The 18,510-nt window shown below is 36.8% G+C and overlaps 1 protein-coding gene and 1 long non-coding RNA gene across 4 annotated transcripts in view; one reads left to right on the top strand and one right to left on the bottom strand.

The window, feature by feature from the left end:
- The window catches only part of slc39a11 (solute carrier family 39, member 11), a 121,043-nt gene that overhangs the window by 404 nt on the left and 102,129 nt on the right, over positions 1–18,510 (top strand). For all 3 annotated transcript variants that reach the window (XM_083557173.1, XM_083557171.1, XM_083557172.1), the window contains exons 2-3: positions 429–546; positions 2,398–2,436. In XM_083557173.1, coding sequence (XP_083413299.1) covers positions 439–546; positions 2,398–2,436 — 147 coding nt within the window. In that variant the 5' untranslated portion in view covers positions 429–438. The remainder of the gene's footprint in view (positions 1–428; positions 547–2,397; positions 2,437–18,510) is intronic.
- LOC310734795 overlaps positions 1–18,510 on the bottom strand; it is an 81,303-nt gene that overhangs the window by 58,728 nt on the left and 4,065 nt on the right. The gene's annotated exons all lie outside the window — the stretch shown is intronic.

Here is an 18,510-nt window from a genome sequence, read left to right as displayed (position 1 = left end):
TTGTGGCACTAAGCTGCAGAACTCACTTCCTACTGACACTCATGACAGCCACCTCTGTATATGAATATAAATCTTAGCTTAAAACTGCATAAATATTTATTTTCTCACTTTTATTGGTCATAATGTATATTTTTACCATCTACTGTTTATTGTGTTTATGTGCTTGCATTGCTTATGCTTTCTAAACTTTTTATATGATGTGTTCTTTGTAATGGATTTGATTGTACACCTCAATAGAAATACTGTATGCAACAGCATTTTCTTTTGTTCTGGTCTGGGCAAATGTCCACAGCCATATGTTTAACTGTTTAATGCTTTTATATTGTTTCTTATTGCGAAGCATCATTGAGCTTAGGAAAGGTGCTATATAACTGAAACAGATTATTATTGTTGATTATTGTTATTATATTAATATTGTTTTGTGTCAGGTGAAGCAGCATGCTTGCAGACTGCAGTCCAGTGGTGCAGACTCTGCTGGGGACACTCTTCACTTGGGGTCTCACAGCTGCAGGAGCTGCACTCGTCTTCATATTTCCCAGCACACAGGTAGAACATGCTTCTTACCCAAAGCACGACTTGCACGACTTGTTATTTTTCAAGCATGTATTATTGTGTATACAGTGAAGCTTTGTTAATTCAATGTAAAAGGAGGCTCCAGGGCCAGTAATCATTCCTCCATGAGAAAGCCTTGAGAACAGAGTAGTTTGTGCTTTCTGGCTTCTCCATGACATACTGCATTATTTTGTCTTAGTACTTTAAGAGAAAAAATGTTTAACAGGTGCTCTTAGAACAGAAACTAATTTATTTAACTTTTAACATTTCTAATAACTTAATAAATAATTGTTGTTGACAAATTGCTGTCCACAAATTTCAAGCATTTATTTTTTCTGATAGTGATAAGTCCTGCCCTGTTTTATGTTTCTATTATTTTGGTTCCATGGTTATAGCATAAGCTATAGTTTGTTTATTTTCATTTGACAGAGAAGTTGTTGATGGTGAGGCTCTCCCAATCATCCAACCTTTTTTAAATCACTTCTGATTGTGGAATAATTTTCAGTTCTTAATTATTTTAAGAACTTAATTATTTTTCTTTTCTTATTTTACATTTTAAGTAGTGTTTGAGTTTACATGTAGGAAAGATATAAAGATCCAGTTAACAAGGACTGTATGTGTTAATTGTTCTATTTGTTTTTCTTGTATATATTAATTCAGCAGTTTAAAATGCTATCAATCATTTTAAAACAACAAATACATTGTTTTTTTTTGCATAAGCCAATCCAAAAAAAAACAACCTGACACTCGATTTAAAGTTTAATAATTTAAGTCTTAATGCATTGATGCCCACAAACTTTGATGTACAACTACAGACCACCATCTGATGCTGTCTAGCTACAATGTCCCCTGCCAACACCTTGCAACTCCTACATAGAACATAGTCCACCTGTGTGCACCTTCCTCCACTCTTATACATCACCCTATGATCCTCCTTCTTCTTAAAATAAGTGTTCACCACTGCCATTTCCATGCTTTTAGCAAAATCTACCACCATCTGCCCTTCTACATTCCTCTCCTTAAAGCCATACCTACCCATCACCTCCTCATCACCTCTGTTCCCTTCACCTACATGCCCATTAAAGTCTGCCCCAATCACCAATATTTCATTCCTAGGTACACCATTTACCACTTGATCTAACTCACTCCAGACTTTTTCCTTCTCCTCCATCTCACAACCCACTTGTGGAGCATAAGCACTGATGACATTTATCATGACCCCTTCAACTTCCAGCTTCATGTTCATTACCCTATCAGAAACTCTCTTCACCTCCACTACACTCTTCCTTCAGAATCACAAGTGTGTCAAGTCAAGTCAAGTCAAGTTTATTTGTATAGCGCTTTTCACAACAGACATTGTCTCAAAGCAGCTTTACAGAAAACAACAGTGAAGGTGAATGGTGTGCGTTTGTCCCTGATGAGCAAGCCGTGGCGACACGCACACATGCACATATATATATATATATATATATATATATATATATATATATATATATATATATATATATATGGGTTGAATGAGCTAAGGCTCAGGCTGTTGAAGTGCCATTGCATTCTGCATTGTAAGTGAAGCCATGCACCATGGCTTGTTCAGGGATAAATACACATCATTAACCTTAACTCTTAAATTCTGTAAAGCTGCTTTGAGACAATGTCTGTTGTAAAAAGCACTATAGAAATAAACTTGACTTGACTTGAAACTTGACTGGTGTATCGGCAATTATATGGATTTTTCTATAGTTTACATGTCACTGTAATCATTATAGCAAGTACTTGTTATATTATTTCACATGATTAAAAATATTAGTACACATTGTAATTGTTTTGTTCTTTTGCTCCTTTCAGAAGCAGATCTTGGATGGAAGCCTGGGGTTTGCTGCAGGGGTAAGAGAACATCTAAATGAACATTCTATTATTACACTTGATCCCTTCTGTCTCTGAATTTTAATATTTCTATTTTACAATAAGAATAAAAATACTGGTGGTAGGGTGTGGAGCTGAGATTAAAACACAAGTTAGATAATGGAAATGAACAGTTCAGTAGGCTACTTGCACGAAAACTTAAATATTACTTAGAAGTCACTGCATCCAGCTTCTAATGGCAGTGGTGCTTTCAGCTTGTAATAGCAATTTACTGTATGCAGGTGAGATTATTCAAGGATATTAAATAAAAAAAAACATTACACCACTCAAATCACAGCTGTCTTAATGGTAGGTTTTTTGTGATGTCAAATAATGAAACCAAGAAAAAAACAGAACTTTTTCAACTCTTTCTGTAAAATTAAAACAAAAATTAAGTGGAAAGTAATCAGAAACATTTAAGGGACAAATTGGAAAAACCTAAAATGTAAAGTACTTTCAGTACTTTGTTTAAGCACTGTTTAATATACCACTTTTTGAAGCAGAGTCCATTGAAGTTGACATTAGAGTTGATATTTTGATAAAAAAACATATCCTGTACATAGCTTGCTTCATGTCATCCCACAGATCCTTCAGGGACACATTCTTTGTTTATTTTGTTTATTTGTATATATGCTTTGGGTCTTTGTCATGCTGAAAGGCAGAACTCTCAACCTCACCCATATGCTTTCCATTAAATTATGTTTTCACCACTATGCTTCAATATGAGTATGGTGCTTTTTTTTTTTTTTTTTTTTTTTTTTACATTATATATTTAAAAAAAAAAAAAAAAAAAAAAAAAAATATATATATATATATATATATATATATATATATATATATATATATATATATATATATATATATAAAAGTTATAGTGTAAATGTGGAGATTTGTGTTCATTCAACCACATGGGTGTTAGTAAAGTCAGCTACTGATGCAGGGTGAGGAGGTCTTGGGTGGAGTCAGCGTTTCAATTGAATGGATTCACCTTTCCAGCTGGATTTATTCACACTGCTGTCATCAGCATTAATAGGGCTGATTAATTACCACTCTTATCGTGCATGCAATCTGACACCTCGTTCTGCAAACTGATCCTGTAAATAAACCGTAGACTGACAAACCAAATTACACAAACAGTTCTGTCAGAACAGAAATATTTTTTTTTCTGCAGCAGAAACTGTGGATACCGCCACCAGCACGCTCATCAGCGACAAATGTACACTTATAAAGAACACCTATTCATTTTTATTACTACATTATCTGTGTAAAGCTGCTTTGAGACAATGTTCATTATTAAAAGCAATAAAATAAAAAAATAAATTGAATTGAATTAAATGGATAGCCAATGGAGATTAAAAAAAAGGTAACTTACATGATGCTTTTAAATGAGTCATCTGAAATACTTTTATAAAAGTAGTTATTTTTAGCATGTACACTTTTGACATTGCTTTATACCTCAATATTTATTACTTTGTAATACATTTAAAACTACAACATTAATAATTTTTTTTCCTTTATTGATGGTTCATAAATATTTCTTTATTTTTATTTTTTTTTACAGATTTTAATGCATTGGGCAGTTCTTAACTGAATTTTAGAAGTTGCAGTTTGTAGTTGTTTTCTTTGCTTGATGCAGGCCAATAATTTGACTTCTGAAACAGAGAATCTGTTTTTAAAATGTTTAAGAAATATAAGACTACACATTGTATTAGTCAGAGTTAAAAAACTTGTTGCAGCTGGAACTTATTAATCACTACAGTAATTATGCAATAGTTCTAACCTGTTTTTTTACCTGTTTGCTTAGTGAAATCTAGGTGGTGATGTTTTTTATTCAGGCAGTGTACATTAGGAATCTAGAGTATAACTGCAGTTAAGCCTAACTAATGAAAAAGAGCACATTACACATTTTTCCCTATTTTATTTTATTTCTTGTAAATTACAAGCGGGCACTAATGTGTCTTACACTAAGGAGAGAAGGGCAACCACTCTGAGTTGTTCCAACCTTTTTCGGTGTAGGAAATTTTAAGTCCACTGTGCTCTTGGACTTCTTCAGTGCTACAGAATTTTTTGTGGCCTTTTCCCAGACCTGTGCTTGGATGCAAATCTAAAAGGTTTTAAAACAACTCTAAAATGATTAATCAAGGGTTAGTTAACAATCACTAAGCAGGTGTACTGTTGGTCATTATAAACTGGTTTGATTAAGTATGTTAAAAAAAAAAAATAATCTTGTTACCATCTATTAGTGCTATAGCTAAATAGTTTCTTTTCAAAGAATCAAACAGGCAACATACTGTACAGTGGGGAAAATAAGTATTTGATCCTCTGCTGAGTTTGTAAATTTACCACCTTACACAGGAATGAACAGTCTAGAATTTTGAATAGTGGGTTTATTTTAACCAAGAGAGACAGAATTTATATATATATATATATATATATATATATATATATATATATATATATATATATATATATATATATATATATATATATATATGATAAATCAGTGACTGGCCGTGCATTTGGTACCTTTCAGTGGGGATTTGAACCATCTCTTAATACCCCCACTATCATGTTGCAATTATAGAAACCATTAATACAATACAAAAACGCAATTGAACATTGCATGGCATTACAGAGAGAGGAATTTCACATATGGAGGGTGAATACCATTTTACTAAAGCAAGAAACTCAGTTAAACTCCAAACCTCTATACTACAACCGCAACTGTGCACCTACATGGCAAATACATAAAAAATGAAATAAAATACAACCTACTCACCAGAGATGAAGACTCATAATTTGCACCGCTCCTCAGAGGCTGTAATCCAGTGAAACCGCTTGTATGCACTGGTCTGGAAGTAACGAACAAACCCTTTTGAGACAAACTTGAAACAAGCTAGCATGATGTCTAGCTTTTCTTGAGAATGAATTTTTAAGTATGAACAAATCAATTTCTCTTCCTCTGTAGGCATAAAAAAAGTAATTCAATTGTATTTATGTGTGCAGTCGAACTTGGCTGTATCAGTTTCCCTCTGACCAACCAATCAGAGGATGGAAAAATGCTGATGCTATTCTGGGGCAGCTAGCTGCCCTGTGAGGCGAATATGGAATCTGATTGGTTAAAGAAACAGATTTATTTCTTTTTGAGACTAAGGTAAAAAAAAAATCCAGCAGTATTGATTCTGAAGGCCCTGGGCAGATTAGATTGAAATGGCAGCACATAGAGAAATCTGATTGGACAAAAAAATCTAACATCCACGTGCACGTACTGGAAGCAGTGCAGCCAAGAGAAATAAACAGAATAAACTGTTGGGAATAAATAAATATAATTTTATTAAACAAATATTAGAAGATTATAAATGTAGGTCAGTGCTTCTGATAGTGTTTATGCCAGCAGAGAAGGCCTTGCTGGCCCTGACGGCCCACCACTGATATATATAAATACTAAATTCATATTATATATAAATTAATTTGTATTTGATCAACTGAAATAAGTATTTGATCTTACACCAAGCAGCAAGAATTCTGACTCCCACAGACCCAAATTAGTTCTTTGCCTTAAAGAAAGATCTCCTAATTACTCATTATGTGTATTAAAGACACCCGTCACAACCTCTTCCATTCAAACCTCTCCACCACCATGAGAAAGACCAAAGGGCTGTCAAAGGATGTCAGGGACAAGATTGTAGACCTGCACAAGGCTGGAATGGGCTACAAGACCATCAGCAAGAAGCTTGTTGAAAACGAGACCACTGTTGGTGCGATAATTCAAGAATGGAAAAAATAAAAGATAATTTAATCACCCTCGATCTGGAGCTCCATGCAAAATCTCACCTCAGTGGGTGAGGATGATTCTGAGAAAGGTGAGGGATCAGCCCAGAATTACACGGGAGGAGCTTGTTAATGATCTCAAGCCAGCTGGGACCACAGTCACTAAGAACACCATTGGTAACACACCAATGTCCCTCTGTTCAAGCATGCACATGAACAGGTCTGTCTGAAATTTGCCAACGAACACCTGAATAATTCAGAGAAGGCTTGAAAGATTGTGATGTGGTCAGCTGAGACCAAAATTCAGCTCTTTGGGCATCAACTCGACTTGCTGTGTTTAGAGGCAGAGAAACGTAGAATATGACCCCAAGAACACCATCGCCACTGTCAAACATGGAGGAGGAAACATTCTGCTTTGGGGCTGTTTCTCTGCTAAGGGTACAGGAAGACTTCACCACATCAGCACTGTAGAATCTTGAATGAGAACCTCCCGGCATCAGCCCAAACACTGAAGATGGGTCATGAATAGATCCTCCATCATGACAATAACCAAAAACATGCGGGCATTGCAAAAATCTGATGGTCTTGTAGCCCATTCCAGCCTTGTGCAGGTCTACAATCTTGTCTTTGATGTCCTTTGGTAGCTCTTTTCTCTTTGATTTGTGGTGGAGATGTTTGATTGGAAGAGGTTGATTCTGTGACTGGTGTCTTATATACAGTTAATATTAGGAGCACTTTCCTAAAGGGACAGAATTAATTTGGGTCTGTTGAAGTTAGAATTCTTGCTAATTTGGTATGATCAAATACAAATTAATTTATATTTCTTTTATGTTTTTCTTTAAAAGTTTTTTTTTTTTTAGATTTTGTCTCTCTCTTCAAACAAACCTAATAAATAAATAAGTTCTAGACTGTTCATTTCTTTGTAATGGGGTAAACTCAAAATCAGAAGGGGATCAAATATTTATTTCCCCCACTGTAAGCACTGTATTCTTTAGTCTAGTAATATTTAACTTTTGGAATTTCCTAGTTTAAACACTATAAAAAACATCTGCAAATCTCGCTCTCAGACTCTTGACATTCTGCAAGCATCCTCTGCTAATCAGTATATTAAGTGTATTGAACTGGTGTGCTGAGTTGCTAAATGAATTTTAAGTAAACAGGATGTGAACACAGCCTTCATCACAGTTGTGAACATGTCAGATGAATAAACCTCATTATCATGAGGTCTATGCTACGGTCAACCAGCCAGTTCTCAATTTCCTTATTGGGAAAAATGCATTGCTCTCCAGTTGATTTCCTCAATACACAAGATCTGTGGATAATGTCAGACTTTGGGGTTTATATCTGTTCAAACTAATTTTTTAAGGATCTAACATCGTGCTATTAGACTGTAATTCTGTAAAACATAAGTCTCTTCTTCTAAATTTTAACAATGTTTTTAGTGTAGTTAGTGGACAGGCTACAGTGTTATTTGTTTGATAGATTTTAAACACAAGCTACAGCTTTTATCTAAAAGCCTCTACTTGCTGTCCATATGAAATGCAGTAAGTCCAGAGTGGTGAAGAGAAATAAAACATGTTCTTTTATTTTCAGTAATGTAGAGCTGATTATATCTCTTTTAGACAGTAACAGAACACTGGCCTAATGCTTGGTGTGTCTCCATGTTCATGCAAGAAAAACATATCTGTGTTGAACTGGTGATAAATCTGGTTTGTCATTAATAGAAACATTTATATTAATATATTATAAAAACCTTGAAAGCTTTATTGTCTTTGAAATAATTATTCTTCTGAAGGAAAAAGGGTGTTAAATACATTTCTTTCCTTAAGATGATAAGGGTTACTAATTTGCATTTCACAATACTTCAATATGTTGAGTTGCAGTTAGGCTCTAATAACTTCTGGGCTTAATGAGAACTGATATTCTATTATTCTATATTCTATTATTGTGAAATTAAAGAGCAATTGAGTGAATTAATACATACCTGCAAATACATTTGTCTGAAAATTGTTCTGGAAGAGAAAGTCATTTAAGGTTAAATACTACAGAAAGCACCAGACATCACAGTACTGCTCATTAGTGGCCATAAATAAGGTTCAAAATAATGTTAAAACCTGACAATTAAAGTGATAATAAAACTGAATTATTTTTCCATTTCCTCCCCAAGCTAAATTACACAAACAATAATGCTCTATTAACTTAAAGTGAGGAAAATAAGTATTTGAACACCCTGCTATTTTGCAGGTTCTCCCACTTAGAAATCATGGAGGGGTCTGAAATTGTCATCGTAGGTGCATGTCCACTGTGAGAGACATAATCTAAAAAAAAAAAATCCAGAAATCACAATGTATGATTTTTTAACTATTTATTTGTATGATACAGCTGCAAATAAGTATTTAAACACCTGAGAAAGTCAATGTTAATATTTGGTACAGTAGCCTTTGTTTGCAATTACAGAGGTCAAACGTTTCCTGTAGTTTTTCACCAGGTTTGCACACACTGCAGGAGGGATTTTGGCCCACTCCTCCACACAGATCTTCTCTAGATCAGTCAGGTTTCTGGCCTGTCGCTGAGAAACACGGAGTTTGAGCTCCCTCCAAAGATTCTCTATTGGGTTTAGGTCTGGAGACTGGCTAGGCCATGCCAGAACCTTGATATGCTTCTTACAGAGCCACTTCTTGGTTATCCTGGCTGTGTGCTTCGGGTCATTGTCAAGTTGGAAGACCCAGCCTCGACCCATCTTCAATGCTCTAACTGAGGGAAGGAGGTTTTTCCCCAAAATCTCACAATACATGGCCCCGGTCATCCTCTCCTTAATACAGTGCAGTCGCCCTGTCCCATGTGCAGAAAAACACCCCCAAAGCATGATGCTACCACAGCCATGCTTCACAGTAGGGATGTGTTCTTGGGATGGTACTCATCATTCTTCTTCTTCCAAACACGTTTAGTGGAATTATGACCCAAAAGTTTTATTTTGGTCTCATCTAACCACATGACTTTCTCCCATGACTCCTCTGGATCATCCAAATGGTCATTGGCAAACTTAAGACTGCCTGGACATGTGCTGGTTTAAGCAGGGGAACCTTCCGTGCCATGCATGATTTCAAACAATGACGTCTTAGTGTCCAACAGTAACCTTGGAAACGGTGGTCCCAGCTCTTTTCAGGTCTTTGACCAGCTCCTCCCGTTTAGTTCTGGGCTGATTTCTCACCTTCCTTAGGATCATTGAGACCCCACGAGGTGAGATTTTGCATGGAGCCCCAGTCCGAGGGAGATTGACAGTCATGTTTAGCTTCTTCTATTTTTTAATGATTGCTCCAACAGAGGACCTTTTTTCACCAAGCTGCTTGGCAATTTCCCCGTAGCCCTTTCCAGCCTTGTGGAGGTGTACAATTTTGTCCCTAGTGTCTTTGGACAGCTCTTTGGTCTTGAATTTGAATTTGGTCTCAGAATTCTAGCTGATAGACAGATGTTCAAATACTTATTTGCAGCTGTATCATACAAATAAATAATTTTTTTTTTTTAGATTATGTCTCTCACAGTGAACATGCACCTACGATGACAATTTCAGACCCCTCCATGATTTCTAAATGGGAGAACTTGCGAAATAGCAGGGTGTTCAAATACTTATTTTCCTCACTGTAGGCTGACCTTTTAGTTTAGTGCGTTTACCTACTTTATATCACATTTAAGACACTTTGGGAGCTCCAGTATAAAACAAACAAACAATAAAAAAAATCTGCCACTTAATTAGGAACACTATATTAATATTGAGTAGGTACCTCTCAAAACCTTATTTTGTCATGTCATAGATTCCACAAGGGGTTGGACATATTTCTTTGAGATTCTTTTTCATGTTGACATTGTTGTATGTTATTGCTGCAGATTTCTGATCAACATATTAATGGCATAAAATCTTTCCTACCCCATCAAAATGGTGTTGGATTCAGATCTTGGTGATTGGGGAGTCCACGGAAGTCAGTGAAGGCCTTTTCAAATACTGTGGTGGTTCATTGTGATAGCATGCTAGTTTAGCTACTTTCATGCGTTGTACTTTGCTGTGCTCTGAATGTCAAGCTTCCAGTTGGTTTAAATAAGACCTGTCATAAGAAGTACTTCTGCAATCTCAAATCAAATAGACACCTGTTTTGTAACAATATCATATGTACTTTTTTTTGCATAATCAACCCGATAGCAAAGACAAAATGTGGCTTTTTTTAGGCAGATGTTAAGGTGTTTTTGGTTAATTGTTTGATCTAAACATCTCCTGCAGTGTAACTAGATTAGTCCAACATCACTAGACTTCATCTGTCTCATTCCAGGTGATATGATTTTTATGTAATAGTTCATTATTGTTTAAATTTTTAACAGTACACGGGCATTCAGTTCGGTACAACTGTGTAATACTTTTTACATGAGGAACATAGTTAAAATCAGAGTTTCCTCAGGAATGTAACCAGGAACGTATTTGTGGTGTACCACAAGTTTGTTTAGTGTCCGCCTCGCACTTTTAGCGCATTAAAAAAAAAATTATTATTAAACTTGAAAATGTACACAACTATGCCAGGGGTATATTAAAAAAGAGATATCTTTAGTTATTATGTCATTTTATATATTATTTAGCCAAGCAGGCATTTTATTTTTACATTATTTTTTATTTCACAAATGGTAACAATAACAAACTGCGTTTAACAAAAAGGTGACAAGCAATTTTATGTGTTGCATTTCTTCCCCCATAACTGTAGAGAAATTCAACCCAACCGTGAATTAAAAACAAAGGTACGTACCAAACCGTGAATTTTGTGTACAGTTACACCCCTAGTAAACACATATTTTGTAAAACAATAAGCCACTTTGTGTTAGAGACCAGGGTTGTGCTGTTAGATGATAGGCTCTTGAATTGATGATAGACAGAGATATCACCGAAAGCTGAGGAATATGGCGATTTCAAGATGATATTTGGCTCGCTACGCATTAATGTATTAAATGTTTTCATTTCATGATTAAATAAAAATATTATCTTTATTATAAAAAAGAAGAAGAATATAATTATTAATAATAATAATAATAATGATAACATTTTTATTTAATTATCATATCAAATAGCTCCCACTGAATCGGGTCGCACCACATCATAAATATGGATGAGGTTCCTCTGACGTTTGACCTGTCTCTCACTCGAACTGTCAACAGGAAATGTGAATCATTCGTCACGCTGAAAACAACCGGGCATGAAAAAACGCACTTCACCTGTGTTCTGAGCTGCACAGCATCGGGAGAAAAGATTGACCGATGGTGATTTTTAAACGCACAACGATGCTAAAACATAAACTCCAGAGAGAAATAGTTGTGAAAGGAAGGAGGAAGACAGTGAACAATGACTTTCTTGGTAGGCTACTGTTTAGATACAAGCCGTGTAACAGACACTGTCTTTCGTTAAAGCCTGTGTAAAGTTCATTAGTTTCAGTGTCGACAGCAGCTTTTAGACAGGTGCGGCTTATTTATGTTCAAAATAAAAATCTTTGTCAAATTCAGTGGGTGCGGCTTATATTTGAGTGCGTTTAATAGTCCGGAAATTACGGTATGTCAATTAAGTAAATGAATAAATAAGTAAAATATGTAGACAAGTAAATAAATTAGTTAAAAAATAATATATACGTAAACGAATTATTAAATGTTTGAAAAAAATAAGTAAACTATTGCAATGCCCCGCCGCATACAATGGATTTGTGCATCCAGAATTTCCGGACTATTAAGCGCACCCATATATAAGCCGCACCCACTGAATTTTACACTGAAACTAATGAACTTTACACAGGCTTTAATGGAAGACAGTGTCTGTAACACAGTGTAACTGGTAAATTATGTTGTGGCTCCTTTAAGAGCAGAGCGGCATTTTGGGAACAGCCTGCCGCCGCATTTTCCCGGTATTACTGCATGTGTGCAAGACCAAGGAATATGTCCTTATTATTTTCTGATGCTCATTTCTAAGTTTCTTTGACTAACCCGTAACACTGTTGCCAAGAAAGAAAAAAAAAGCACTAGTTTTGGAAACCTGTCTGTGCTTATATGATTTCTGTTGCAGTTAGCGAGCTATCCCTTGACCCAGACTCAACGCGTTACAATGGCTTGTATCTAAACAGTAGCCTACCAAGAAAGTCATTGTTCACTGTCTTCCTCCTTCCTTTTACAACTATTTCTCTCGAGAGATTTCTTTTGGCATTGTCGTGCGTTTAAAAATCACCATCGCTGAAGCTTTTCTCTCGATGCCGTGCAGCTCAGAACACAGGTGAAGTGCGTATTTTCATGCCCGTTCGGTAATTTCATTGGTCTAATGTTATGGGGTTCAGTTTTTTGGCACGAAGCCTGTGAAACCGGAAAAACCCAGGAAAAACCCATAAATTTGCCACTTCGTTGTTTAAGCCGCGGGGTTCAAAGCATGGGAAAAAAGTAGCAGCTTATAGAAATACGGTAATTAAAAGTAAATTTTTCAGGTAATGTTCAGTGCCATACATACATCACTGTCCATAAAAAGCACTGATAGAGAGTCACATTAACTGTAACTGTAAAAGTTCACAGTGCAAGTGGGTATATACAGTGGTGTGAAAAAGTGTTTCCTGATTTCTTATTGTTTTGCATGTTTGTCACACTTTGATGTTTTAGATCATCAAACAAATTTAAATATTAGTAAAAGATAACACAAGTGAACACAACATGCAGTTTTAAAATAAAGGTTTTTTATTGAGGGGAAAACAAAATCCAAAACTATAGAACAGTGGAGAACCTTCCCAGGAGTGGCCGGCCGACCAAAATTACCCCAAGAGCACAGCGACAACTCATCCAAGAGGTCACAAAAGACCCCACAAAAACACCCAAAGAACTGAAGGCCTCACTTGCCTCAGTTAGTGTCAGTGTTCAAGACTCCACTATAAGAAAGAGACTGGGCAAAAATGGTCTGCATGCCAGAGTTCCAAGACGAAAACCGCTGCTGAGCAAAAGGAACATAAAGGCACCTTGTAGTTTTGCCAGAAAACATCTGGATGATCCCCAAGACTTTTGGGAAAATACTCTGTGGACTGACGAGACGAAAGTTGAACTTTTTGGAAGGTGCGTGTCCCATTACATCTGGCGTAAAAGTAACACCGCATATCAGAAATAGAACATCATACCAACAGTAAAATATGGTGGTGGTAGTGTGATGGTCTGGGGCTGTTTTGCTGCATCAGGACCTGGAAGACTTGCTGTGATAAATGGAACCATGAATTCTGGTGTTTACCAAAAAATCCTGAAGGAGGATGTCTGGCCATCTGTTCGTGACCCCAAGCTGAAGCGAACTTGGGTTCTGCAGCAGGACAATGATCCAAAACACACCAGCAAGTCCACCTCTGAATGGCTGAAGAAAAACAAAATGAAGACTTTGGAGTGGTTTAGTCAAAGTTATACCTATTATTGTGTAACAGGAATAAAATGTTCATGGATAACATTTGACACCCTAGGATAACCTTTCTTTGTGTCTTTTGTGGAAGAGTTTAACTGCTTCTCAAGCTAAATCTTTTAACAGTCATAAAATAAACATATAAAAAGTTGCTTTGACTGTAATAGGCATTTCTTTATTTTCATTCATATAGAAGTATGAATCCAAACAGCAAAGAATGTCCAAATAGAGTTCAATCTTATTGAATAAAGGCGCACCTTTAGGATTTTCTTAGAGCTTTATTCATATGGCACAGCAGAGATGATCCTGAAGATAACTATGAAGTATAATGCCTGATTGTCATTGGTGGTATGTTATGGATGATTTTAATGTCCATTGGCCCTTTTAGTGTTTTTTTTTTTTTTTCTTTTTCATCCAGTTGTTGTTCTGGCTGAAATGTACATATTTAATGATGTTAAGAGACTGTAACAAACTCAGTTCATTTAATTGTTATTTGTATAGCGCTTTTAAGAATGAACATTGTCTCAAAGCAGTTTTACACAGATAATGTGGTGATAAAAATGAATAAGATGTTCTTTATAAGTGTAAGTTTGTCCCTGATGAGTGAGCTGGTGGCGACTGTGGCAAGGAAAAACTCCCCGAGATGGCATAAAGGAGAAACATTGAAAGAAACCAGATTCAAAGCTTACCCATCCTCATCTGGGTTGCACCAAATGTCCATTTATTACAGCTAAACAATGTTGCGGGGTGCAGTGATGGTGATCAGAAGCAAACCGTAGTCCTGAGTCATTGTAGCAGACTGTTGACATTAACTACAGTCCAAATCCATCCTCGAAGCTACTGTTCTTACTCCGTAATTTCATGGAACCACCCAAGACTCAAAGCACTTTTGTACGTTGCTCTGGATAAGGACGTCTGCTGAATGACGTAAATGTAAATGTAAGGCGTTGATGAGAAACTGTGCCCAGCTGCACAGAGTGGCCTCCAATCAAAGATGACACTATTCAGAGGCAGGCCTGGACAAAGTGGGAAGAGGGGCAGAAACACTGGTCACTGAAGCATTTGAACACTGAGACTGTGTCTGAGTCCCGAACACTGATTGGAAGGCTGTTCCATAGCTGTGGGGCTTTATAGGGGAAAGATCTGCGCCCTGCTGTAGTTTCCATTATTTGAGGTACCAAAAATAGCTTGCACCTTTTGATCTAAGTAGGCATGGAGGATCATATTGGTACAGAATTTCATTTAGATACTACGGTGTGAGGCCGTTAAGTGCTTTATACATCAGTAGTAGTATTTTAAAGTCAATGCGCAATTTAATTGGGAGCCAGTGTAGACTGATTAAAACAGGGGTGATGTGGTCAAATTTGCTAGTTCTAGTAAGGACCCTTGCTGCTGCATTCTGAACTAACACTCAGACAGTAAAGCATTACAGTAGTCTAATCTAGATGTAACAAAAACATGAACTAGTTTTTCTGCATCTAGATTAGACTACTGTAATGCTTTACTGTCTGGGTGTTCCAAGGATGCTATGTAATTGGAAAGTTTACGTCTAGCTGCATGTGGTCCTAGTAAAAGTACTTCCGTCTTATCCAAGTTGAGCAGAAGGAAGTTATCAAACATCCACTGTTGAATGTCCTTTACACACTCCTCAACATTTTTAAGATGTTCTCGCTTATCTGGCTTTGCTGAAATATACAGCTGTGTATCATCAGCATAGCAATGGCAGTGAATACCATGTTTATGTATAATTTTATCCAGAGGCAACATATATAAAGAGAAAAGCAGTGGGCCTAAGTCAGATCCTTGCGGAACACCAAACTTTACCTCAGAGAGTTTGGAGAACTCACTATTGCATCAACAAACTGATAGCGATCAGTCAAATAAAACCTAAGCCAGGAGAGAGCTGTTCCCTTTATTCCAACAACGTTCTCAAGTCTAGCAAGCAGGATATTATGATCAATTGTGTCAAAAGCTGCACTAAGGTCGAGCAAAACAATTAAAGAACTCACTGGAAGAAAGCAAGACAGACAAAAGTTCACTAAGTACAGCTTTTTTTATTTACTTACGTTTTCACCCTGGCGCTTTCCTTTCCAGCCCTCATGCCGGGGCTCACCCACACTTACGGTTCGGGACACCGCTCAGTCTTGACGTCCACCAGCGGCCACTCTCTGATTGACCCGTCTTCCTCCAGCATCTGCCCATCCACGGATTCCCTTTTTAGTGCCCGCCTGAGTTTCCTTGCCGACCGCCACGCTATTTCCTGGCATTCACCCGAGTGCACTCGCTGGCTGGCATCTTTTTCACTGGCGTCTGCCCGTGCTTAGTCACTGTTTGTGACCCTTCCGCTTTTCAGGATGGAACCCTGAGACTGACCAGAATCAAAAGGGGAACCCATCCTCATCTGGGTGACACCAAGAGTGTAATTGTAAATTATTTAAACATTAAAAACACCAGAGAGTGAGAAATGTCATGAGCACCAAAGTGTGTAATTATGGGTAATGCCCTTTCTGCTGTCTTATACAGTCAGTTGGAGTTGTGGAAGCAGGAGCTCCTGTGCAACTCATAAACTTGCTCAACATCTGATTTAATACCATCTTCTCCATGCCAGAGACTTGAAATGTTCAATGATTTAGGAACAGCAGATGTACAATTTTATTTTGATACTTGTTTAAGTGGTTATTTACCCTCAAAATCCAATGTTCGAAGTCTTCATGAAGTGGGCTCCAACTATAGCTGGTGCAGCCTCTTAAGGGCTCAGCATCCTCTTGTGGGTTGGCATGTTCTCTTTAAAGGTCCAAAATCTTCATGAACATGTTTGATTAAATATACTACTGTGTTGCATGTGAATGGTTTTGTGGGTAGTTGTTAGTCTAGTGAAATAGGTAGCTGATTGCTGAAACAACATTTACTTTTTTACACAAATGGCTAATAATCGAACTGTTCAAGGCATTGGAGTCTAGACATGTTTTTCCACAGATGCACATTATGCACACACTCCAGGAAGCATCACAGTTATTCATCGAGCACTTTATTCCAGAGGGAACAGGATGTAAAGAAAATGAAATAACTTTGCACCTCTCAGCTAGGTGACTTTCATTGACCTGAAATGCTTCTTAGATTCTAGCTTCTTTTTCTACTCCATACAACTAGAGGATGATGAAAAGCTCATTATGGAGGATGAAATGTCACATTGGTTTTGCAGTGATGGTGTAAATACTGTTTTCTGGGTTATGTGAGAGTATGAGGTATCTACTGTACCTGTAAATGTATTTTCTGTTCTGTAGCTTTTTGACTGCAACATGTTTCACAAGATTCACATGTTTGTTAGAGGTGTTTGGGAGATATGTTTGGGAAGTGTTAGTTTGTCTTACTGAGTTTGTAATAAGCACTGAACTGACACTGACATCCTGCTAGCGTGGCCTCATTAATTCTCTCAGTGGACTTGCTGCAGGCAGTGAAAGTGCAATTAATCTTTACTTTTTATGCAGAGAAAATAAGTTTCACAAACTGAGTTTATAAATCAGTTTTTAATGTTTTGACTGTAGACCCACAAACAGAACTACATTTTTTAGTCTTATGTCTGTTCTTCTCCTGTACTGGAAGCTCCTGTCGGCAAGTCAAATTCCTTGTATCAAATCAAATAAAATTTTATTTATAGAGCGCCTTACAACAACCAAAAGGAGCACAAGGCGCTCTTCAGTAAAAACATCAATAGACAACAAAATATAACAACACAATGTACATAAAATAGCAGTCGAATCAGGGCACTCCACCCTAAGCCGCACCGGAAGCCAGTGAAGCGAGCGGAGGACAGGGGTGGTGTGTAAGCGTTTGGAGGTGTTGGAGAGAAGAGGTGCTGCCGCGTTTTGTACCAATTGAAGCCGATTGAGGAGTGATTGATTAGGTCCAGTGTAGAGAGCATTACAGTATTACATTGTATGTGTAAACATACTTGGTAATAAAGCAATTTCTGATTCTAATTTTAATATAAGATTTATACAAATAAAAATAAGAAAACAATTTAGTATCTGTGCCATTTGTTGCATTGCTAGATAGGCTTATATGGTGATTGCCGTAAAACACTACTCCAACTTTTATTTCTTTTTTATTAAAGGTGGATGTCTTTTTTCTTTTTTACCTTTTCTTAGCTCAGATGTTGAGCACAGTTCTTCAGGTATTAGTCAATAGTTGTGTGTGGGGGGGGTTATTTGTCAAGAAAAGGGCATGTGTTTGAGTGAGATGTATTGGTGGTGTCTTCTTTTAGGGTTGTTCTTTCATTAATCAGTGGTCTTTGGGACAAACAAACACATCTCTGCCAGAGGGTCTGGGTTCTGGAGAGAAAACTGTGAGGTGTTTCTATTAGATGTTGTGTCTGTAGCTTTAATAAATCAGACCTAATGTATGAAGCAGTCTTTACACATGCCTCCTGAGGATTTTATTTGATTTTTTTTGCCTTTTCACTCTCTCTGCTTTAACTGATTTATAGTTATATAGACTGCATTTCGGTAATCATTGTGGATGTAGTTAAAATAGAACACAGGGTGTATAGAGACACAGAAGTGTTATTAAAAGTCATCTAGGCTTTTTCACTTCCTAGCCAAAAGAAATCACAATATTTTGCTGGATCGCCTTTAACTTTGCTTACAGCATACATTTGCTGTGGCATTGTTTTGATAAGCTTATGTAATATCACACATTAATTTCAATTCAAAATTGCATTAGTTTCTGCTCAATCTGAAAGCTGTGTAAAGTCTTCTCCAGCACATTCAAAATATTATCAATTACGTTAAGGACTCTGTGGTGGCCAATTCATGTGCCATCAGGAAAGAAAAAAAATCAATTGCTTGGAA

This window comes from Silurus aristotelis (genome assembly GCF_946808225.1).
Source record: "Silurus aristotelis genome assembly, chromosome: 12".
Taxonomy (NCBI): Eukaryota; Metazoa; Chordata; class Actinopteri; order Siluriformes; family Siluridae; genus Silurus; species Silurus aristotelis.
This window is presented reverse-complemented; position numbering and strand designations above follow the sequence as displayed.